A 24,258-nucleotide genomic window follows, 5' to 3' on the forward strand; every position below is an offset into this window, starting at 1 on the left:
TTAAAATTGATTAGTGATCAGTTTTCACTGTGGTTACTGTAGAGGCCGCCACAGCCAGGGATGGGCAGCAGCGCTCTGAGGGTCATGGTGATAAGGTTGAAGTCGTCCCCCCCCTCTTACTTCAGCTGCGCAGTGCCTAGCTGCCATGAAGACTAGGATCAAGAGCATCCATGGGGTGAGCAAGATTGCTACAGGTGTCCAGTTGTAATCAGCAATGCAATCATATATTTTGATTAAAACAGATGTCTTTAAATAAATAATGATGTGCATTGGCAGTTTCTCCTCAATTATAATAACATCAAAAGCAGTTTTACCTGGCATTGGGCTTTAATAGAAAACACAAAGGAAATTGAAGGAGAAAGAGATGGACCAAGAGATCATCAGGGTGCTCCATTTTGTCATTAGCACTTTCTCAATGTATCTTTATTCTGTAACCATCACCTTCCCTGTATTGGATTCAAATTGCATACACAAAAGATAAAAGCTGATGGTGGACAATTGACATATCATTTACTAATGCAATCAGTATACTCTGTCAGGAACCCTAGAAACTATTAAAAGTCCACTTAACCTTACCAACGTGTCACGGAGTAAACCAGGAATAAAAAGGTATTTTGGTATCCCGTAAAACCCACTCGCGCCTTTGGCTTCTGTTCTAAACAATCCCACCGATGGTTTCACACTATTGCACTAATTGTGGCAATATGCTTCAAAGTACCAAAGAAAACAGGGAATATGAAGATTGCAAGCTAGTTAAAAAGAATGTCAGTGTGATTGCAATCATTCATCACAGCACACACAACTACTGAATCAATGAATGTCTGTTCTGATAAGCCAATCTGTTCCCATCAGAACAACCTGTCAGCGTTTCGACTGATGGACAGGAAACGTAATGGCGTGGTCGACTGCCGTGATTTCAAAGAGCTATACAGCAGCCTGGGATTTTTCTGCAGAGAGGCAGAGTATCAGCGGCTGTTGGAACTGATTGGTTTGCAACCAGGGGGCAACCTCAACTACGCAGAGTTTGTTGATGTTGTGGAAAATAATGGCAAAAAAGAGACACAAACCGCGTGTGTGTGAGTATGAAATTATGATTATTACTTGGATTTTTCGTGGAAAGTTGGCCCAGGTGTGTGTCAATGTATGTTTTCTCTCCTGAAAGACCAGAGCAGCTCCAGGAACTTCTGGCATGTGAAGCCCGCTACACGTGGGCAGCCATGTCTAAGGTCAGCAACAGTTTCAGAAAGCACTCCTGAATCGTTTCTGTTTCTCTACAAGCCTTTAGGATTCGTACCAATTCCTCTCTTTCCCATCAGGTTCTGTGCGGGTATGGCACAGACGGACGGGGTTGGATCCATAAGAAAATATTGAGGGGACTCCTGTTCACCTATGCTCTCCCTATAAGATCTGAGGAGTTTGACCAGCTTTGGTTGAGGTAAGAGAAACCTGTCTTTGCCAGCAACATTCGATTCTACTCCCTTTAAACAGGTATGACCCAGAGGGCCAGGGCCGTGTGCCAATTTGTGACTTTTGGATCATGAAGGGGAGCTCAGACCTGTGGAGACAGAAGCTGAACCAAGCTGAACCAAGCTGCGGCCCAGCAGAGCCCTGACAGACCAGGGTCTGATGCTGCATCACTGGAGTGTATTGAGTAAGCATAAAAGGGTACTGCGGGCCAATTTAGATGATCCATCCATCAATTCTCTGTCCTCATCCAGCTCAGCAGTCTGCCTTAAGCAGTTACGATTGGTTTAAAGTGTTAACCAACCGAGTTGTCATCAGCATTAGTCGGCCCTTGTTTGTGGCTTGTCCCTCACACAAACAAACACAAACACACAGAGAGAAGTGAAGCAGAAACAAAGGCAACCTTACCCCACAGGGTTTGGGAAAAACAAATATATAGGTTAGGCGTCGAAACATCTTCCACATGCTGTGTAATGATTATTTAGCTGTATTAACATTTTTGACATGCTGTGATCCTTACTACGTTAAGGGTAGCTGTGAAATAGGTACAGACTGGCAATACATTAGCTTAGCGAACACAGTCATTTAGAAAAAAACATATTCAAGTTTCTAAATGTTTATGTATATGAGACAGTATTAACAGGGCCAACTTTAAGATGGCTGATGGTGTGTGTCGTGGCTCGGTAGCTCCTGATTCGAACCACCGACCTTGATTAAAACCTACAATATACAAGACTATTGGCGGCCTAGTTATTGTAGAGGATGAGTTACTCAACTTCCTGGCGGTTAAAATTAAAACTATGACCCAGGACGAGCTAGTCCTTGTAGCCTCTAACACCTTTGATTCCGAATGGATCGAGACTTCTAAAAAGACGTTGTTTGAACTCTGTCCTGAAACCAAGCAGCGGTGTGTGGCCTTTAAAGGCAACCAGAAGGATGCAAGTAATATCAAAAGCTGTCTAAAAGTGCTAAATGAACGCGGTGAAAACATCCCCCGTTTTGTCTCCCACTACCTGGATGAGCTGCCGCCTGTTACGTTTAACAACCTGGATGTGTCCAACCTGCTGAGCAAGATGGAGCGACCATGGACAGCAGAGTTGCTGCCGTAGAACGCCAGTTGGAGCCGAGTCATGGTGGAGGACTGGCTGTACCAAGTGACGCTGAAACGATCAGGGTGATGGTGCGGTGTCGGTGAAGGATGCGAGCCCCCCCCCGGCTCTTCTACTGATGTACATCCCAACTGTGTTGACCCGGTTGCTGCGTCAGGGACCGTGAGTGCCTGTGTGAGCCCTGGAGGAACGGCGGTAAATTCGCAGGTATGGAGTCAAGTTGTGAAACAGGGCCGAGGTCGGAGGAATAGGGCCGAGGGCCAGTCTGCCTTATCCAAACAGCTTGTTGGGAAACCTGAACGGAGGATGCCTAAGCCTATTGTTGGCACTGCTGCACAAGGGAATATAAAAGTGATCCGTACGAAGTTGGTGAGTGTTTTTGCTACCAAATTCTCGCCAGAACTTGACGCTGAGACACTGTCCGAATACCTAACTGAACAACTCGGCCGTGATGTTAACTGTCACCGTATTGACACTGCGAGCAGCAGATATAGCTCGTTTAAAGTGAGTGCTGAGTGCAATGAAGTTGCGGAGATGTTTAACCCAGAACTCTGGCCTGAAGGCTCCGTTGTGAGGCGATACTATGAACCACGTAAAGCGGAGGTGATAGGGGCTAGCAGAGCTAGACCTTTTGCTGGTGCGAGGGTACTGAATGGGGCTACGGCTGAGCTGCTTAGCTAAACGTTATGCGGGTTGGATCATTTAACTGTCGCGGGCTGCGCCTGGGCAACAGCGCTGCTGATAGGATCCGACGTGTAGTGGTGGACAACTTGCTACAAAAATGTGACATTTTATGCTTGCAAGACACTTTCTTACCTAAGCAGGACTTGGGAAAGTTGAACTCTCTTAATGACAATTTTCACGGGGCTGGTGAGTCCACTACGGACCTATCTCTGGGAATAGTGAGAGGAAGGATAGCAGGGGGCGTGGCTATCCTGTGGCACAAAAAGCGGGACGCTGTCATTAATGTCATCAGGCTTGAAGTTGACTGGTGTATTGCTGTACAGATCAAAATGAATAACAAGGAGTTTAGCATTCTCAATGTATATACACCATATGAGTCACAGCATAATGAAAATGAATACCTGAACAGACTTGCTTTTATACATTCTTTTATTGTTGATAATCATTCCTCCAGTGTTTATGTAGTGGGTGATATGAATGCTGACATATCAGACAAAAGGTCCTTGTTTGCTAAGCATATGCTACAGTTTTGTGATGATAACAATCTTATATTATCAAGCCAAATACTTCTGCCTACAGATAGCTATTCATATATAAGCGAGGCCTGGCATACAACTTCATGGCTTGACCATTGCATCAGCACTGCTAATGCCCATGACATTGTAAGATCAATTGAGATTGTGTATGAGGCATCAATGTCAGATCACATTCCTTTTATAATGTCACTAGATTATGATAGTCTCCCTGAGATGTCTCAGGAGGTTAAAAATGCCTGTACCACTAAAGCGGATTGGTCCAAGCTCACAAATGAGGATAGGCTATTGTACTATGGGAGAACTGATGTCCTATTGAGTGATGTATATCTACCCAAAGTGGCAACTCTGTGTGTTGATGTGGGTTGTAATGAAAGCTCTCACGGTGAAGACCTCTGTAACATGTATGATTGTATTGTGGGAGCTGTATGGGAGGCCAGTAGACCGTGCTGTACCTACTCTAGGAAGAGACACAACGTCAAGCCAGGGTGGAATAAACATGTGGCTGATCAATACGCTGAAGCCAAGAATGCTTTTGGGGCCTGGGTTCAGGCAGGAAGGCCCAGAGAGGGGCCTGTCCTGGATCTCAAAATCACCGACCGAATCACTGCAGAGCACCTTAAACTGGCAAGCCCGAAGGTTGCAGTTCTTCTTGCCATTTGTTTTACCGGCCTCATGACTCATGGTATGTTGCCAGACTCCATGTTGACTGTTACTTTGGTCCCTGTCATTAAGGACAGAGCGGGCAAGGTAGGGAGCTTGGATAACTATAGACCAATTGCTCTGGCCAGTGTGTTATCCAAAGTCCTGGAAATAATTTTGTTAGATAGACTATGTTCTTATTTATGTACCTCAGATAACCAGTTTGGCTTCAAGGCTAAGCATGGTACTGAGCTATGCATCTATGCTTTGAAGGAAATGGTAGAAACATATAGAAGACAGAATTCCACTGTTCTGGCTTTTGACCGAGTTAACCATCATAAACTGTTTTTAAAATTGAGACAAAGAGGTGTGCCCAACAGTATAATTAGGATCCTGGCTTATTGGTATGCCAACCAGAGCATGCGGATCAAATGGGGGAATGCAGTCTCGGCGGCATTTGGTGTTAGTAATGGAGTCCGCCAGGGGTGGCTCCTCTCACCGAGCCTTTTTAATATCTATATGAATGATCTATCAGATGATTTAAGTGTCTGTAAAACAGGGTGTGTGATTGGTCATGTGATTGTAAACCATCTTATGTATGCCGATGATCTGGCAATTGCTTCTCCTAGCAGTGCTGGTTTTCAACAGTTGCTAAATGTTTGTTCTGATTACGGAGTCAAATGTTACGTTAAATACAATGCTAAGAAGAGCGCTGTAATGATCTGCAGAGCAACAGGGGATAAGAACCTTTGTTTTCCAACATTCTACCTGTCAGGACAGGTGCTGTCTGTTTGCTGTAACACTAAGTATCTGCTGTCTGTTTGCTGTAACACGAAGTATCTGGGACGCATCATCACAGATGAAATGGCTGATGATGATGACATGTATAGACAGCGGCGTGTCTTATATATACAAGCCAACATGTTGGCTAGAAAATTCTCTTGGTGTTCAGATAAGGTTAAGGTAAACCTCTTTAGAGCGTATTGCACTCCTCTCTATACTGCCCCCTTGTGGGTCAAGTATAAGAAGGCGAGCCTCCGGAAGCTCCAGGTTGCATATAATGACTGTTTGCGTATACTGCTTAGAAAACCAAGGTGGTGCAGTGCAAGTGAAATGTTCTGTAATGCACGAGTCAACACGTTTCATGCTCTTTTGAGAATAATAATAATAATTTCAATTTATATAGCGCCTTTCACGAAACCCAAGGAATCTGATGTACAAATTCATCTGTCGATTGAATGTTTCTAATAACTCTGTCATTATGCTGCTGTCAAATCCGTGTTTCAGTGCTGTCCGATACCAGTCACCTCTGTGGAAACATTGGTATAACTGCCTTTTTTTTATTTATATTTGAGTGTTGTATGTTTTGTAATAATGGACCAAGAGTCTCTTTAAATAAAGATGATGATGATGATGATGATGATGATGATGATGATTATGGTGGTGATGATGATGATGATATTCCCTTGTTGTACTGTCTATAGACATATTGTGCAGGAGAACTTTAAGGAGTTGAGCGACTCCCTGGCTCACCTGGAAACAGGGAGGGATGGCCAGTGACAGTGGAGCAGCTGCTGAGCCTGTTACAAACCTACAGCTCCTCCATGAAGAGAAAGCAGCTCGAAATGCACCTGCGCAGGTCAACTTCACCTTTATATTTACTGTAGATACTTACATTAAGACATTTAACTGATTGGGGCGTCTGTATTATCCATACAGTATGGAGGCTTACATTTGAAGCTGCAATTTTTGCCAGAGGCTATATTTTAAGTCGATTTTAAATCTTTATCAAGGTTCACCATCTTGGTTAAGTATGTTATCAAGCTCACATTTGCTTATAAGCACTTAACGCACACAGGTACACAGAAGGTGATTAGGTGTCTTTTGTGAATTAACCACACTTTTTGACTAATACAAATTTTGACCTGAAACGTCAGAGGCTAACTTAAATATTTGTATAATTTCTGTATTAGAATATTTACACCACAAATGATGGCATTCCATTAAAGAGTTCAAGAGGTCACTTAAGAGGTCTACCTCATGGTGGTGATGGAGGAAAAGTCACGGAGACTCTTTAGGATTCATTCTCTGGGATGCAATAATAGTTTAAAAAGGAATAAATAGTGTGGACTGTGTAACTGTGTATCTGCACTTGTTTAATCCTTCAGTGTGAAACCAACTTGTTTTTGTTGCACTACCTCCCACTTATTCCTTTAGGCTTAATGTTACCGTGCATGATAACAGGCTGGCTTACATGGATTTCCTGTCTGCGTTTGACCATAAGAAGAGTGGTGAGCGTCCCCCTGCCTCCTGATGCTGAGAGACAGAAAGAGTCTTTGGACGGCCTCAGTCCAGCTGTTGCTCTGGCTAGGATGCAAGAGCTAGTCACTGCAGCATGCTTCATTTTCTTTGTCAAGAGTTCCTAAACTGATCACTTTTCTGTGGCTCTTTGTTCTCCAGGCTTTCTCTGCCTTTGACCAGAGGGGGACGGGGACAGTGAAACCTCTGGAGTTTCGTCAGGTGTTAGATCATTTTTGCGTACAGTACAGACACATGCTGACCAAACTACAGCTGAACTGTGAGACCTGCACTGTTAACTGGAAGGACTTCCTCAACACGTTTCAATCAGAGCCCACTGGTAAGAGAAGCTGCTTCCAAATGTGCTGAAATATAGTTCAACATTTTGGGCAATGTGCTTTTTTCATATGTGCTTACATATTAACCATGGTCACCAAACATAACTTGCTTAGTATCTGCTGGTTCGCATTGTCCAATTTGCCAAAGCTAGCATGTTGATGCTAGCTCAAAAAAAGGTGGTGCCTGAGCTATGTCTCACAAAGATGCTTGCATGACAAGTATGACAAAGTATGTCAAAATGCAGTGCACTATAAGTACCCATTATGTGTTTAGACTGTCGACAAAGTTTAAGAGCATTGGATGTGGAATGCTGAACACATCTCAGCCTCAACGGTCGCCATCTTGACTATGTAGCCTAGCATAAGGATAGGCTATGTTTTTGCTCCAGTGAATCTTACAAAAATTACATTGCAATAAAACATGAATTAAGACCAGAATTAAGCACATATGGAAGCCTAAATCCAACTTCTATTTGTAAACATCCAAAAAGGGGAATTTATTTTTCATAATCGCACTTGGCATTATTGATATTACAACATGAAGAGGGCACAACTACCTTACAAATACGATAATTATTGTATATCTGGCAAATCTGATGGAAGGTTCTGAATTAAGACATACTGTTAGTATTGTAATGCTAAACTAGGCCAATACAATCATTGTACTCAACACAAAGTGTGTTGTATGCTTCTCTTCATAATGCAGATTTCAGAGAGGTGCCTGAGTAAGAATATTGAGCGACGGACAACAACAAGACCCCTACCCAGACCAAGACCCCTGAAACTACAAAGCACAATGGGGAAAATCAACAAATCCAGGACTTCATCTCAGGTCATTTATATGAAATCACCAAAAAGCTGATGGATCTGAAACCCTCCAACAGCACGACAAGACTCACAAATGATCAGGTAAAGCCGAAAAAAATATATTTAATTTTCCAGTGAATCATTTTTCCGTGAATTCAAAGAGAAGACATTCACAAGCACATTTCCAACGACTCTCCCAGTGCTTTCAAGCTGAAGCCACACATGGCATCAGTCCATGGTTACAAATGAGGACATGAATTCTGCTGCATTTGCCAGTTCCACGCTTTTTACACTGATATGTTTTCTTTAATTATTCTAATCAAAGTCTAATTTATCTTTGTTGATCATTACGGACTGCGCGAGGAAGTTATTCATCTGTAAAGCTAATTTACTCCGCTGTGTGGAACTCTCTTTGGGGTACAAGCCCCCCCCAGTGAAGATTATTATTGTGTGCTTCCTTTTTGCTTCTCAGATTGAGTGTGTGTGGAGTCAGATGCCTGTGAACGAGCAGAAGAAACTGCAGTACAGAGACTTTCTGGAGCTTTTTTTGCATTGGGAAGGACCCCCCCGCACAGAAGCAGGGGGTCCCACTGACAATATTTACAGACATTATATATGATTTAACTTGAGTAAAACCAAACCGTTCTCTGCTTTACACATATACATAAGTTAGCTTACATCCAAAGATTGCACAATACCCACTCTTACTCAGTTTTACGTATTTCCAGCCAAGTGCCTGCCTTCGCACTTACAAACCCTCAGACAATTAATCACAATCACTCTTGCTATAAAAAGCTTTAAAAAAATGCACACAGAGCATAAATGCAGTTTTGGAAAATGAGTAAAACTGAATGATAGAGGTAGTGCCCACTTATGCGGATAATAGATATAAATACGAATGTATTCCCAAGAGAATATTTTTTACTTTTATATATACTTTAGAATGTCTTGGTTGATCAAGGTAGGTACAGTACAGCATACCCCTACTACTGTCTTGATTTCAAACCATAGTTTTTATCTTTGCAGGTAAATCTAAAAATAATCCTATGTCAAGCATGTTATTTCATTTGGCGTAACTACAGAAGTGAAAGGACTTATTTAGCCTTGTTTTCAAATGATGACAGTGTTAAGGGAAACTAACTAAGAAGGACACATCAGCACTACCTCCTTTCTCAGTGAGCAGCCAACCACAATCATATACTGTCTATATCTATTCCTTCCACCGGCTCTATGCTAATGATACTCTGTGTTGCAGAGATCCTCCACTCTCTGGGCTTTAATATGACGCAGGAGCAGCTTGAGCACCTGACTGTGAAGTTTGACATCATCAACAATGGCTGTGTTTCCGATCACAACTTCCTACGTCACTTCCTCCTGAATCTGCAACCAGCAGAGGCAAAGAGTGCATATGATGAGATTGCATCTTCCAATTGCACTGGTAAAAAAATAAAATCGTATCTTAAATATAATATCTGCATGAAATAATCAGTAACTGTGCAACAAATACATCCAAGTCTGTTCTTTTCATTCTTTTAAATACCGGTTTGTAAATCTGTCCTCTGTCCCATCGTACCTCTGATTTTGAGAGAAAGTGTTACGAAATCTGGATCCAAATTACTTTACAATTGCATAACTTTTTAAGATTTAGAATTGCTTTTTGATAACCCTTAATCAATAGACAATTGCCATTTATAAGAGCCGACTTAATGTGTAGTACATGGCTAATAATGATAACTGCTACAGAATAGTATTGAGACGAGGCATAAAGAAACAATTTAGAGAAGGGACATTCATTTTATTTTATGCTAGAGCAGCTAAAGTCACAATGTCGACAAGAAGTATTGAGAATGAAGTTGTCATGACGATAATAAGATGAAACCAGTATTTGTTCAGGACATAGAAAAATATGAAAAATGAAAGGCTTACGATTCTGCCAAAGATACCAAAATAAAAATGTTGTAGTACTTCGGTAGGCATGTTAACATTTCAAATTCAACTTTTCCCTCATCTAACCCATCTTTCCGATCATCACTGCTGGAGTGAATGTGAAATTGGGACACAGAGAATGTACTCTCAGCCACACATACCCATGTTGAGCAGCACATTAGCACTTCACAAATTAACTCCACAGTCCCTCTCCTTTCCTCCGTTTTACGTCTAATATATTGTAGTTTTGCTGCCTGAAAAGTGGGTTACAGTAAAGCGGTGGTGGGGTGGCTCCGTAAAGCGAGGGGGGGTGATGAGCAACGCCGGGTTGCCAGATTGTGTAAACTCAGCGGGGACCTCCCACCCTCAGGCTCTCGACTATCGCCTCATATGACAAATTGGGCGAGTTTGGTGAGTTTTGGAGCTTTGTTTGGCGCGGGGAGGTGTATATGAAGCTTTGAACAATGACACACGGGTGGGCACGTTCTAAAAAGAACTCCCGCTGAGCGACTAAGCCGAGCCCCAAGCTTCAGTGGAGCGTGTGGGTGAGGGCCTAATCTGGCAACCCAAAAGCTGCAACCTTCCAAACCAACTTCACAAATCACACAAGACCTGCATTGTCTCCACGGATCCCACCATCTGCGGGAAACTGCAGAGACCTCCTGCGATTTTATCTGATTCGATAATGTGTCTGAACACGAGTCTACAGACAAAACCATTTGATCTGATCACAGGACGAAAAACACTTTGTTCTCAGCTTGTGATTTTAACCGATGAATGTGGGCGCTCTCACCTATATTTGTTGTTTTCTTTCTTATTGTTCATGTCTTCTTGTTTGAGTCTTTTACTCTTTGGTCTGATTGGATTCTGGATGGTCCAGAAGAGTGAAGGTGTGCTGGGCAGAGACTGTGTGGAGGTCATGCTGAGGATCCACAATGTGGTCCATTCCTCCTGGACCTCCATCAGACGCTGCTTCCTGACATGTGACCGCCCTCCGAACAGGAAGTGTCTCCGTGCAGGCCTTCAGGAAGGTGAGATCAGCTGCAGCGCTCCACCCTGAAGAACTCCACCTGCACGGCTGCATCCGAGCAATGTCAAACACCTCAGGTTCCTTATGAATTATTGATGCAATCGTTTGAGCTCCACTTCTATCAAAATGTCCAAAGGAGACTGATGGAGAGTGACTTGCAATCCATGAAGCTCAAGCTTACAGGCTTGCAAACACCGCCACACACACACACACACACACACACACACACACACACACACACACACACACACACACACACACACACACACACACACACACACACACACACACACACACACACACACACACACACACACACACACACACACACACACACACACACACACACACACACACAGTCAGGTGAACACACCTGTTCACTTGACAGCCAATCAGTAATTGTTCAATTACGCTGAAGGTTGAAACAAGACCATGCTGACATTTTGGCCCAGGAGAACAGCAGCTGACACTCCCGTTTTATTGTCCCTGCCATTTACCTGCTGTGCAATTTACCGACGACAACGGTCCCTGAGCTAATCGATAGAACAATTAGCAACCTCGTTAGGGATGACATATCCCAAAATGATAAAACACAAGGAGAATGTGCGCACGTAATTACTCAAAAACGTTTGCTGATGTTGCCCCGCGTCAGACTTTCAGGGGAGGAGTTCTTCCACCTCAGCTCATATTTTGATGCCAACACCACGGGGAGGATCTGCTACAACAACTTCCTTTGGGCCTTTCTTCACTGACCTTCAATCTGATGCCTACAACTCTTAGCAAGCATGGCTGATAAACCAATCACCCAAGACCTTAGACATTCAGGGAACCCAGGTTTTGTGTTTGGCCATTACTGTGTAGTAATTATTTGTTATAATGTAATTAACACCTAGTATAGCCTGAAATGCAGAACATCTAATGTGGCTTCTGCATATTAAATGATCTAAAGTAAACATATTCCTCTATAAAATGAAATAAATGTTTTCTCTAAATAACAACCCAGGCCATTTTCGGTGTTTTTCAATTTTTTTTAAAGTAGCTATCTCTCTATGAAGGAAAATGGTGTCCTCATTCTTTATTCTACCTGTTGAACTGATCGGGCGACTGTGGCTGCGAGGGAGTGCGGTCGTCTTTCAACCAGAAGGTTGTGGGTTCGATCCCAGCCCATGCAGTCAACATGTCGATGTATCCTTGGGCAAGATACTTAACCCTGAGTTGCTCCCGATCGCATGGCCAACGGTGTGTGAATGTGTATGAATGTTAGTTCCTAGAGTTAGGTACACTGCTCTGTATGAATGGGTGAACGACATGTAGTATGTAAAGCGCTTTGAGGGGTCTTAAAGACTGGATAAAGCGCTATATAAGTACAGTCCATTTATCCTTTGAGGGAATCAGAGGTGCAACAGACCCTTCAAAGGATAACTAGAGGGCAGTAAGTCTGGTTGCAGGTGACTCTTTAATACTTATATTTCAGAGACAGTTGGTCAAACTTTGAATTTAAAACATTTGTGAATATACAGTAAGAGATATGTTTGCCCCTGGGTTGGTTTATCTATCCCTGACGAGAAGATTTTTGAATTTAAAAACCATGAAAAAAACTAAGACGAACAAGAAGAAATTGATAGAGGATTTGAGAGTTATTTGACTATTTGTCACTTATTTGTGTCCAAAGCCAATTAAATAAAGTGCTTTTGTAATGATGCAGACGACGGGACTGGGTGAATGTTTTGTTCATATGGTGAAGTGTAAAGTGAGATGGATGGCAAGAAGATGGGAGGGTGTCCGTCATTCATTTAAAGAAAACACAACCGCAGCAGTTGCTCTCAGAGGGGAGAGAAAAATGTAGAGAGCTGGGAGTCATTATCTGAGGACGCCAAGAGAGGGAGGAGCAGATGGAATTGGAAAAGGGATGATCCCAACTGAGAAAAAGAGCTCAGCATTGTGGTAGAAAAGAAAGAGGGAGGGAGATGGAGAAAGACAAGAGTATATGAAAGCTAGTTGTACTAATGGCAAAGTAAAAACGCCATCCACGAATAAATTACCCGGTCTCCCCTGGGATTACTAATGTAATTATTTGAACGAGGGTCCTCATTAGAATGTGCAGAGGTGTGGAAGACCTGCGGAACAAAATGGGAGACGGGTTTAGCTTCTGGAAATTAACTCGCTGCTCTGGGCTCTATAATTGATATGAGACACAGATATCTTTGATTGGATTAAAAGAAAGAACCAGGACGGGGAAAGTTTCCTCGATGCATTTTTTAGAACAAAAAATAAGAATAGAAAGAGAAAAGGGAAGAGCGACGAAGGAATTAAGAAAACATGATCCAGCGGTCACAGATAAGGTTTTATTCAATCAGTGAATAATCTCTCAGAACCAGCAGAATCCTTATGGTTTTAAGAAAGAGAGGTACTTTACATTTTTAGAGTTGTCTCCAGGAACAACACAGTCATATTTTCCCACGGTTGAGTCTTCATTTTTTTGCATACATTTCTAAAAAAATGTCCCCAACAACCATGGCAATATACAACACCATATGAACACTTTTATTCCAAAATGCAATACATCCATTTAAAGAAAAGACCTGACGTTCTATTCAGTATTGTTGGAGTGTGGAGGATCCAGCTCATAAACAGAATGTACTAATGATGCTTTAAAAAGTACCACCACAAACCGCTTTCAAGTTTTAGCCGTCAATCATTCTGCCTGTGTAGGCGTCTCTTCTTTTTCAAAGAGATATCATTTTGGAACAAAACTCTTCATATGCAGATTGTCTGATTAGCAGAAGTCATTAACTCCTTTAAGCATGCCTCAAGAAAGAAATGTAAGAAATAGTACAGCACTTTTTTTTTTCTTGGAAAAAACAGGAAACACATATAACGGCTACTGAAGCAGAAGAGCATCAAAGTGAGACATCTAAATGAGGACTGGAAGTGGAGAGTGGGACCAAACAGAAAGGTTTTCATGAAACAGATGAAAGTTCTCCCATTTTCTGGTTTTCAACAGTTCCCTTTATTCCTTTTTTCAGACACATTCCTTCGTAGACATTAATTAAGTTGGTGTTTTAAAGGATGAGGCTGAGCACTTCCTCTCCTTGTACACTCACAGACACACACACACCCTATGTTGTGCTTGTACACAATCCCACATTCAAAGTATTAATGCATATCCTTATTTAAAGGCTCCACATTTCATGCCTCAAATCGTAGATCCTTATGATATTTTGTGCCAGAATTCAACAATCAAAAATACTTGTTTTTCTGATTCACCAAAACCAATTAGTGAAGTGGAAATAAGTGAGAAAAAAGTTGCAACCGTTTGTTTCTTATTAACAATTGAAGTTTTGAGCAGAGGCAGTTGTTTGTTCCAACCATCCATAATTCCATAAACCACTCTTCGAGAGGGATTTTAATGTGAAAAATCTGCAGATCTTCAGCAATGATTCACAAAAACAGTTTTTATGCTTTATTAGAGTAATTAAATGCAGCCAATGACATGACCGTTTTTCCTTATACTATTATATGTATGTGTCCGCAGGCCCGTCCCTCCCTACAGGCCGACCATGCAGACTGCGTGGGGCCTCACCTTGCGGAGGGGGCGTCATCTTGTGGAGGGGGCCTCAACTGAGCCGAAAATGCGGCCCACCTATGCGCTTATGTGGCACAATTAGTGTGGCGCTCGCGAAACAGAGGGCCTCATCATATAACTTTGCGTGGGGCCTCATGTTGGCCAGGGACGGCCCTGTGTGTCCCTATGTGTTTTTGCTAGAAACAGACAGCTTTAACTTGACTGACACGATTATTTTTGAGTTTGCCTGAAATGTACAATACATTACATTTAATCTGCAGAAATTTCCTGAATTTCAAAATAAAACTTTCACGTTATATTAGCAAAACGCGTAGGCATACATGTATATGCTGGAACAAGTGCACGCACCTCCCTCCGTTATCCACACAAATTGGTTTCTTAGTGAGTCATTCTGCTGCTCTTTCCTCTTTTGCCTATTTGGAAACATTAAGACATCAGCTGGCACAATGAATGCTGATGTGCTGAGGAAGCGAGAGTGAATGCGGGAGGAAACTGCAGCTCCAGGGAGCGTTCATACATAATGTCGGAGAACAAGAAGATCAAAGTATGACATGGTCTTATTATGCTAAGCACATTCAGACTCTTACTGAGAACAACGTTATTCAGAAATAAGAGCAATGGAGAAAAAAGAAAGAAAAGCTTCTTAAAAACACAGACACATTTGTAAGAGACATGAAAGAGTTAATAATCACCAAATGGGGCCGAGCAGTTTTACAGAGAAGAAAATACCATAATAAGAATTTACATTACTAAGAAATTGACAAAAGTAAATGTAACAACCACAAATATAAACAAGTGTTTCTAAAGTATAGCAACAACCTGGAAATCTTTTAGAAAAACTTCAAGTTTTTTTCTTCTTTACACTGACAGAGAACATTTACATTGACCAGTTACAGTACATGTAGTTACAGCTTTATTCCTCTTGAAAAAGGATACAAAGTTTTATCTCTCAGAATAGCGGCTCAGAATTACTGTCCGTTAGCATTTAGCTCGTAGCGTTAGCATTTAGCACGTAGCTTCTACGTTGAATGGGACTCAGTCGCCGCTGAAAAGTTGTGGTAGTCATTCAAAACATGAATGATAGACAGGAATAAGAGTAGAAAAGGTGAACGGGCAGCTACATGGAGGAAAAAGAAAGGGGGAAAATGAAGTGCTGTGCGTGGTTTCCTCTGAGTCCTCCTCTCGGCTGGTTAAGAGGCTAATGAGGGCTGTAATAAGGCTCAGGGGAGCCATGTCAACATGTGTGACTCCCCAACTCTCACACAGCCCTTAGCAGAGACCTCTTGCTGCCCTCACAGTCACGTTGATCTCACATACACACACATTGGCAATACAAAATAAAAACACTCCATCGTGCTCCGGGCGCGAGGAGAGGAAAGAAAAAGGCGGGAGAAATTAGGAAATACATTTTTAAAGTGGTAATGGATAAAAGTTCTGGTAAAATCCCCCAGAGTCATGGCTTAGCCAAAAGTCTCATGTAGACAAGGTGCTGGGTCGTTTCACGTCCATCAACATCGTCTCTCTGAGAGCCACTTCAGATTGTCAGTGCAGTAAAAGAGTGCAGAGAAATGTCCATTTGTCCGCATATAAAAGTGTCTCTCCGCTCGTCCATTTGCCTTTTAGACGCAATGTTGAGATGAAGAAATTATGGCACATTAAATAATATTTATACCGTCAGGAAAGGTCCCTTGCTTAGTCTGTTCCATCCCTCGGGTCGTACCGTTTGTGTCAAATTTTTACACAGTCGCTCTCCGCTCCACCACCGTCATCACCTCACCTGGCATCTTTCTCCTCACTGCCGGCAGGTGTTTTGGGGGGAGCTTCCTCGTGTCATGTGCTGGTCCTGGGGTTAGGAAGGTCAAAGATGATGGGGGCGTTCATGGGCATGAAGTTCACGGTGCAGGCGGAGGCGTTGATGAACGTTGTGGTGCCATCAGTCATCATGCCGTAACCTGGGGAACAGTGGACCACATTAAATCATGTTTTTTTGACTTTTTTAGACTTATCAAATCATTAATTAATTTAAATGTTTCAATCCGATAAGTTTAACTACACATTACAATTAAGAACTGCAATATGTGATAACTCAAACAAAGTGTTACTTCTTGTTGTACTAACAGATGCATTTTGTAATTACCATCTTCAACGTAAAGGAAGTAATCCAAAAATATGTTTCTCCATATTTTGTAAAATGTTAATTTATTTTTTTCATGAAAATGATAAAACATACACTTTATAATACCAAACCGGAATGGATGTCCTCATCTGTAATTGCTATATTTTTAGAAAGGCTAAGGAATACGGTGATGCTTGTAATAAGAATATGGATGACAATACCCATAATCCACCTGTGATCTGGAGTAATTTGGCCATGAAAGATAATCTACTGATCTAGTTAGCTTATTTTAAAATGTATTTTTATTCAGTTTTAGATTATGATTGAATGAAATAAATGTTATTTTATTATGGTATAATGATTTCTATAAAGAAAAAAAATTATACATTTTGCGTGACTATATACATTTTTTTAATTATAAAATTGTAATAATTATAAAAATAAACGTAAGCATTGGATTTATAGCAACTGTGTGTATTGGATGGGGATATAATAAAGACAAACATATAAGATATATTTTGGACGTGACAGCAGAGCTATCAGCGCTCAGTATCACAGCACGTCGTTTCCAAAATGGAGAGATCCCAGTTTGAGCAAATATATGCATGAGTGTGTCACACTAACAGCATTACAGCTAAAAAATCCCTGCTTCAAAGGCACTTTAGATCAGCGTTCCTTCCAAATGGCAGATGTAAAAGTGTTACCATTTTGTCAAACATAAGTTAACTACCATCTCTCAGAAAGTACTACAATTCAGCTTTGCACCATCAGTGATTTTTTAAGTGTAGGTGTCACTTTCAGCATCTCTTGGAACCGAACAGATGTCTGCGTTGGTCCTTTCAGATTTGGAATACATGAATACAAAAACGCACTGCAGATCATTTCTGTATTTCTCTCTTTAAATTAATGAAGAGAGCTGCGTTCAGCCTATTTCTCTTGTATGATCTGATCTAGTTTCTAATATGGCTCACTCTGATAGGGCACTGCTGCTCCAGGGGCTCAGCGCTGACCTGATAACCCCGAAAAAGCAATCCTCGGTCCATGGAGACGGCCTTTCTGCCCTCGTTGGCCTGGATTTAATGCTTATAAGGATGTGGCAGCTCAGCTATTCCATAATATACACTTTTATTATTTAAGACGTTCACATCAATCAGTGTTTTTCACTAAAACCGGTTGTTGAATGGCTGGAATTGAACTTTTGTAGGCAGTTTTAAGGAAAAAGTATACATACAAGTAAGTATAAAACAAGGATGTAGATACATTTCTTTTCGTAAATGTTTAGGTTATCAGATACATGAGAAAATATTAGACAGTGATGTAGCAGCAGGGGTGTTAACTATCTGCCGCATTCAGAATCCAATTTTAAAGAGGCCATTCCTGGATGCTAAATATTATATTGCATCCTATGAATTTAGGTCGTTTGGATTTATGTGAGCCTTAAAATGTGTAAATGGTACTCTGTAAACAAAAGAGGGGGTAGTTTATATTTAGAGTATCTCTGACTAAAACACAGGAACTTGGAGAAATGTGTGGCCATGTTGAGAAGTTGTATCCTACTCCCACTTAAATTAATCAAGGGGGCTAATTCCACTGGGAGGAGGATTGACTCCTTCACTAAAAGACCACTAAATCCGCATTAGCATTATAAATATTTGCAAGCTCCTTTTTGTGAAATAGTTTTTAAAACATTATTTTAATGTTTTCTGAACTCTGTTGAATTTCTGTTTCTTTTGATTTTATGAGTATGATTTGACAGTCCAAATATTGCCAGAATAACCAAATGTTCAGGCCATGGCTATATGTGTAAAAATGTAAATAATTATTAAACTATGGAAAGCTTTTTTGGCGTCATGTATAGGAATAATTGTGTCTAAAAATGATGTAAAATAGCATAATTTAATAATAGGACCAGATCATATACTGTTACCAGTCCTTTGCTTTCCTTGTGTTGCTGCTGTGCAAACCGGCCTAAATGTTTGATAAATCGTGTTGTATTGATTGATTAAAAACATTTCTGATTTTAAGGGCACGCCATTCACTTGTGATTGCATTCAATTGACAAGAGACACTTTATGTTTATGTTGTGAAGGGACGTGTCATTACCTGGGCCTCTAGTTTCTATAGTTCCAATGTAATAAAAAAAACGATATCAATAAACAAGCATGAATGGAAAAAAGTCCATTTGATTAAGACCTCCTCTTTTACAATGTTGAAAATAGTTTATTTGCTTTAAAAGGCTGTGGATCGTCGCATTTGTCTCTGTTGCAGCTGCAGCGTTGTGTGAGTTTTACTGTTTTACAAGCACATGCAAGTACCTTCATGAATGTGTCCGAACACGTGAAACTTGGGCTGGACTCTCCTCTGGACGGTGTTGAGCAGCTCCATGCAGCCCACACGCTGCATCTTTTTCGGGACCCAGTCCAGGAAACCTGCACAGAGTGACACCAAACATCAAACAGACCTCACACTAAACGCACCACTTCCAACAGACGTAAAATGGCGACACATATGAAGAGCTGTAGCGCATGTGGTGGTATGCTAAGTATGCTAAAGAAAAGTGTTTTTCTATCTAATGAGATGTAATATTAAAAATATAACGGGCAAAAGTGTACTGATCATTTTGGGCTGACTTTCTAGTTTCTATTTTATTTTTAAATGTCTGAATTTGTCTTCATGCAGTTATATATTCATCTTCCTTCATACATCACATTTAAGAACAACACTCATTTCAGACTCCTTGTCTAATGGCAAACTGCACATTGCAGCACAAAAAAGACTCTTAGAAAGCAGCCATATAAAATAAAGATCAATCACAGCCACACACAGATGCAGACTTCCCAGTGTGTGTGACAAGGATGAAGCATGGAGTGTACATGATTTAGGGGCTGCTCTGCGAGGAGGGATGCTGCTGATGCTGAGTCAATAAAAGCATCAAGTCGGAGAAATAAAATGAGTGAGGAGCTCGTGGCTCCATCTTCCCTGCCTGCTGTCGTGCCGCGCAGACAGGAATAATAAAGTCAACACAAAGGAAAAAAGACAAATAGATTCAAGTGCATAAAATAACATGAGCCAGATGAGAAAAATACACTGAAAGAAGACTTTAATTCCTGCTTGCATAGTTTTTTATCAATGTATTCATTGTTTCATATATGAACTGCTGGAAACATTATTTCCACAAATGATTAGAAGATTGAAATGTTAACAATAAGGCAGTCTGTTGGAGTCTGCTAATTCAAAGGCCTGGACAAAAGGCAACCTCTGGACAGTCAGGTTTAAAGTCTTTAAGGACAAGTCCAAACCAACTCTCTAGTCTGAAAGGACAGGTGAAGTGACAAGTTGTTTACACATTGTATTGAAAAGTCTCTAAGGACGAGTCAAGACCAAGTGTCAAATCTCTAAGGACTAGTCCAAGTTAAGTTTTCAAGTTTTTTTGTGCAAGTCCAAGGCAAGTCTCTCTAAAATAGGTTTAGGTCAATTCTCAAGTCTTCAAGGAGTGGACTAGTCCAACTCCAGTCTCAAGTCTTTAAGAACAAGTCCAAGCCAAGTCTTTGAGGACAAATCTATGTCATGTTCAAGTCTTTTAAGGACAAATCCAAGCCAAATCTCTAGTCTGAAAGGACTAGTTTAAGTCAAGTGTCAGGACATTACGTTGAAGTCAAAGCCAAGGTTTTTAGGGTGATTTCAAGCCAAGTCTCAAGTATTTAAGAACAGGTCCAAACTAAGTCTTTAGGGACAAATCTTAATCAAGCTCAAGTCTTTAAAATATGAGTCCAAGCCAATCCTTAAGTCTTGGAGAACGAGTCAAAGCCTTAACGAAAGAAACTCATGTCAAGGCTCAAGTCTTTAAGGACAAGTTCAAACCAGGTTTACAGTTTTTAGGTAAAAGTCCAAGCTAAGTCTCAAGTGTTTGAGGACAAATCAGGTAAACTCTCACATTTTTAAAGACAAGTTTACATTTCTAACGACAAGATCAATTCACAACTACATTTAGAAGTCTAACAGTCCAAATTAACCTCTCACCTAGCCCAAGACCAAAACATTACAAAAGTGTGTTGCTTTTGAGTTGTATGCATACATGCATTTTGTTTTCTTAGTTATGTTCTCTGTATTTTATATGTTTGTGTTATGTGTAACGTTGCTGCCTTCTTGGCCAGGTCAGCATTGCAAATGAGATTCTATCTCAATGCTTTTATCTGGTTAAATAAAAAAATAAAAATGCCAATGCTGAATGACAAGTAGCATGAGTTACGATAGTTATGGCTGCCTTTCAGCAAGTCAGTGGCAACAAAAGAGAAAGGGAAGAGTCTCTCGAGGGATCTCTAAGATTCTTATTCTTTTTTTATCACCAAACAAAGTGCTAAAACTCTCACTCACAGCACAGTTAATGGATCCTCTTAAACTCAACAGACATAAAACTTCTGTGTAGGCTGGCAGTGAATCAGTCATGATGGTAAAGTAATACAGTCTGACTTCTTTGTCCTCTAAATGTATCTACATATCTACTAAAAAAAACATACTTGTAGTATCAGTTTAGGTATGAAACGCCTTCAGAATTCTTTACAAGCCTTCGGAGATGATGGAAGCGCCGTGAGAAGTTACGAGGGCTTTTTGCGTCTCGGGGTATTTTGCTCTAATGTGCCTTTTGTTTCAAAGCAGCTGCTGCTGTGGGCACTGAGCCTGTTTTCCTCTTTTGTCTCACGTGCTCTCTTTCCCTCTTCACTGTTAACTTCTTCCTCACAGCCAGATAAAGAGGCCATATTTTTCCTTTCTAGCTGCCGATCTGCCGTTTTTATCGCGCCTCATAAAAGACGAGCTTTTTGCTGCAATGCGAAACAAGTCTTGCCAACACTTCTTTTTCCGTCACCTTCTGGGCCATGTTCGTTTCGCACTCTTTTTAAAAAACATTTAAAAAAAGGATGTCTTTTCTTGACCTCTAGCGCTTTAAACAATCCTCTTTATTATGCACACTTTTGTGGTCCATACCCTTTATCCCTCTTTCTTTCTCATGCCATTCCTGCAATCTTGCTCTGAATATGTGAGCATGTGTGTGTGTGTGTGTGTGTGTGTGTGTGTGTGTGTGTGTGTGTGTGTGTGTGTGCGTCATGCATTAGTAGCCTGCTGTTGCCGCTCCATATGCCAGTGGCTTACGAGCAGATAGCTGGAGACACTTCGCTAAGCTGAATGGAAAATAAACGACCGTGTTTGCGGCCGAGACGCAGACACAGAAATCAATCACACACACTCGTCTGAACACCACAGATGCAGAAGGAGATGAGGTGTGAAAGTGTGTGTGGGAGAGTGAGGGTTAGAGAGAGAGAGCAGTGTGTGCCCCTATGTCAATTAGATTGCGAGTCAACATCTGTGTTTGTCAAACTCTTGCGACATTTGTTTGTGTGGGGATGAAAAATGTGAAAGGTGTTGACACAGGAGACTCTACAGGTGAAGTGTGTTTGTGACCGACTGTGAGAATTTATTACATTACCAATTACTCAACTACTCAATAATATAACATCACCTATCACCTTTTTGACAATTACACAAATAGGTCAGAAATACAGCCCAACAGCGCCCACGATGTAACCTCAATTCGTATTTTTGGTTTGATCGGGACTTGGCAACCCATTTTGATATTTTTAAAGAAAATCAAGCATTTACACTGTTGAGGAAAATAAAATAAAGTTGATGAAGAATATGTTTTATATTTACTTAAGAAGAGAAAAGAATACACCTCAGAACAAGTCTGTAGTGTAATGAGAACTTGGACCTTGGTCTTTACACATATCGAGAGAAAAACCAAAAGAACTGCTAGTCTAAGAGCACTTCCCTGAAGTGATATTAAAATGTGTACTTGATGGTAGGGTGAGAGCTGGTTTCAACAAGCTCAAACACTATACAAACATGTGCAGTGAAGGTCAGTTCACATGTAAGTATCTAAATACAAGTAATACAAAAAATATGTTTTTCTTTATTTGCAATGAAGTCAGGTCCAATCCAGCTGGGGACCTTTGACTGTATGAAAAAATATAAAAACGTGACAATAATATAAAACATGTTTTATAGGCTGGTGACATTCTTTCTAAACTCTATATATTTTAAATGTGTCTACGTGTAGATCAATAAATAAATACCGAAATAAATAAATAAAGGACTGAGAGCCAGATTTACTGGTCGGGAACAGATGTGACGCAATCTGCCCCAAACAGAAGTTTATTTATCTAACAGATGCAGCAGGCTGGAGTTAAAATATATATATATCATAGGTGAAGATCATGCCAATGATATGTAACTTGTATACTGTATCTTGCTGGATTCACTGCGGTCAAGCGCTTTGGAACTGCCACTTTTGTGCAGTCAATTGATCCATCAAAGTTTATAGTGGTGAAAAATACTCATATATATGCAACCCCCCTGTAATTTCAACCCAGTCTCACGGCATTTTGTGTTATAGTCACAAAATGTATTTAATCTATTGATTCGTGTTCAACACAATTTTCCCATTTTTTTCGTGTCACACAGAACGATTTTAAAAGCAATGTATTTCTATTGGTAATGTGTTTCGTGCCTGCAACACGTCTTTTTGTCCGGTCGGGTCTTGGAAGAACGGAAGCTGTGGGGTTCATAAACACATTTTCTTACTTAATATCAAGCCACAATTATTGTTTTTATTTTAAATGGTATAATGTTGGACTTTTTTTGCCGTCCGCGAGGAAAAGAAATGGGGCTCAGGGCCTCAGAATACTGAAATCTGTATTTTTTAAATCTTTTTTTCCTTCTAATTTGTCATTATTTACATTGCTTTTAAAATCGTGACTATAACACAAAATGCCGTGAGACTGGGTTGGTGATTTAGGCCAGGAGGGTCATAATCTCACCAAAATCCCACTATTCCCCTCTAGTTTAAGCAAACAAAAGCAATTTACTCTGAGCCCATCAGTTGAAAATGTAAAGGGCGGCTTCTAAATCTGGCAGTGCTGGTGTGATTGCCAGCGGGGTGTGTGTGTGTGTGTGTGTGTGTGTGTGTGTGTGTGTGTGTGTGTGTGTGTGTGTGTGTGTGTGTGTGTGTGTGTGTGTGTGTTCAGTGTAATGTGTGTCTTACCCAGTGGGGGGCAGTGTGTGACCAGGATGTCTGTGTTGTCAGGGATCTGGTTCCACTTGTCCAGCAGAGCCTGACCCCGAGGCAAGTTGAAGCCCCAGCCGTAGTACCAGGGCTGCCTGCAGACACACACACACACACACACACACACACACACACACGGTTAGTCCATTCATCATCAGTACAGACAACATCAAGTGAACATCTTATGCATTTCTCTTCGACTCTGGCTGTTAACCTTAATAATATTGCAGCTCATTGAAATGGGATTTGAGTGAAGTGACACTAAACAGGAGAACTCACAACCAAACAGCACACATAGCAAACAACCTACAACACTTCAGGCTTCATGGAAAATGTGTTAATGTGCTCATAAACGAAACACTCACAACCCTCTCAACACAAAGATTCCTTTAGTGTGTTCTCTGTGGGAATTTCTCTCTCACTCATTCCCCCCCCTGCCTGAAACGCCTCCATTGGACTCCTTTGTTTACTTCTGTAACATCACTATGTAACGCTTATATTTGATAGTGCTGTAACACAATGTATGTGACGGGCCAGGGGGCGGGACATCTGTGAGCAGTTGACCAATCATCAAGAGAGCTGGCCAGCTAACCAATCAGAGCAGACTG

General features: G+C 41.0%; 1 protein-coding gene and 1 pseudogene across 4 annotated transcripts in view; one reads left to right on the forward strand and one right to left on the reverse strand.

Moving 5' to 3' along the window:
* LOC117468415 (EF-hand calcium-binding domain-containing protein 6-like) overlaps nt 1-11,583 on the forward strand; it is a 32,530-nt pseudogene extending 20,947 nt beyond the window's left edge.
* A 1,579-nt stretch (nt 11,584-13,162) lies between these two features.
* Nucleotides 13,163-24,258, reverse strand: part of mpped1 (metallophosphoesterase domain containing 1) — a 55,408-nt gene continuing 44,312 nt past the window's right edge. For all 4 annotated transcript variants that reach the window (XM_034112321.2, XM_034112322.2, XM_034112324.1 and 1 more), the window contains exons 5-7: nt 23,630-23,745; nt 18,849-18,962; nt 13,163-16,369 (exon numbers count right to left, since the gene is read on the reverse strand). In XM_034112321.2, coding sequence (XP_033968212.1) covers nt 16,248-16,369; nt 18,849-18,962; nt 23,630-23,745 — 352 coding nt within the window. In that variant the 3' untranslated portion in view covers nt 13,163-16,247. The remainder of the gene's footprint in view (nt 16,370-18,848; nt 18,963-23,629; nt 23,746-24,258) is intronic.

Source organism: Pseudochaenichthys georgianus, chromosome 23, assembly GCF_902827115.2.
Source record: "Pseudochaenichthys georgianus chromosome 23, fPseGeo1.2, whole genome shotgun sequence".
Lineage (NCBI taxonomy): Eukaryota > Metazoa > Chordata > Actinopteri > Perciformes > Channichthyidae > Pseudochaenichthys > Pseudochaenichthys georgianus.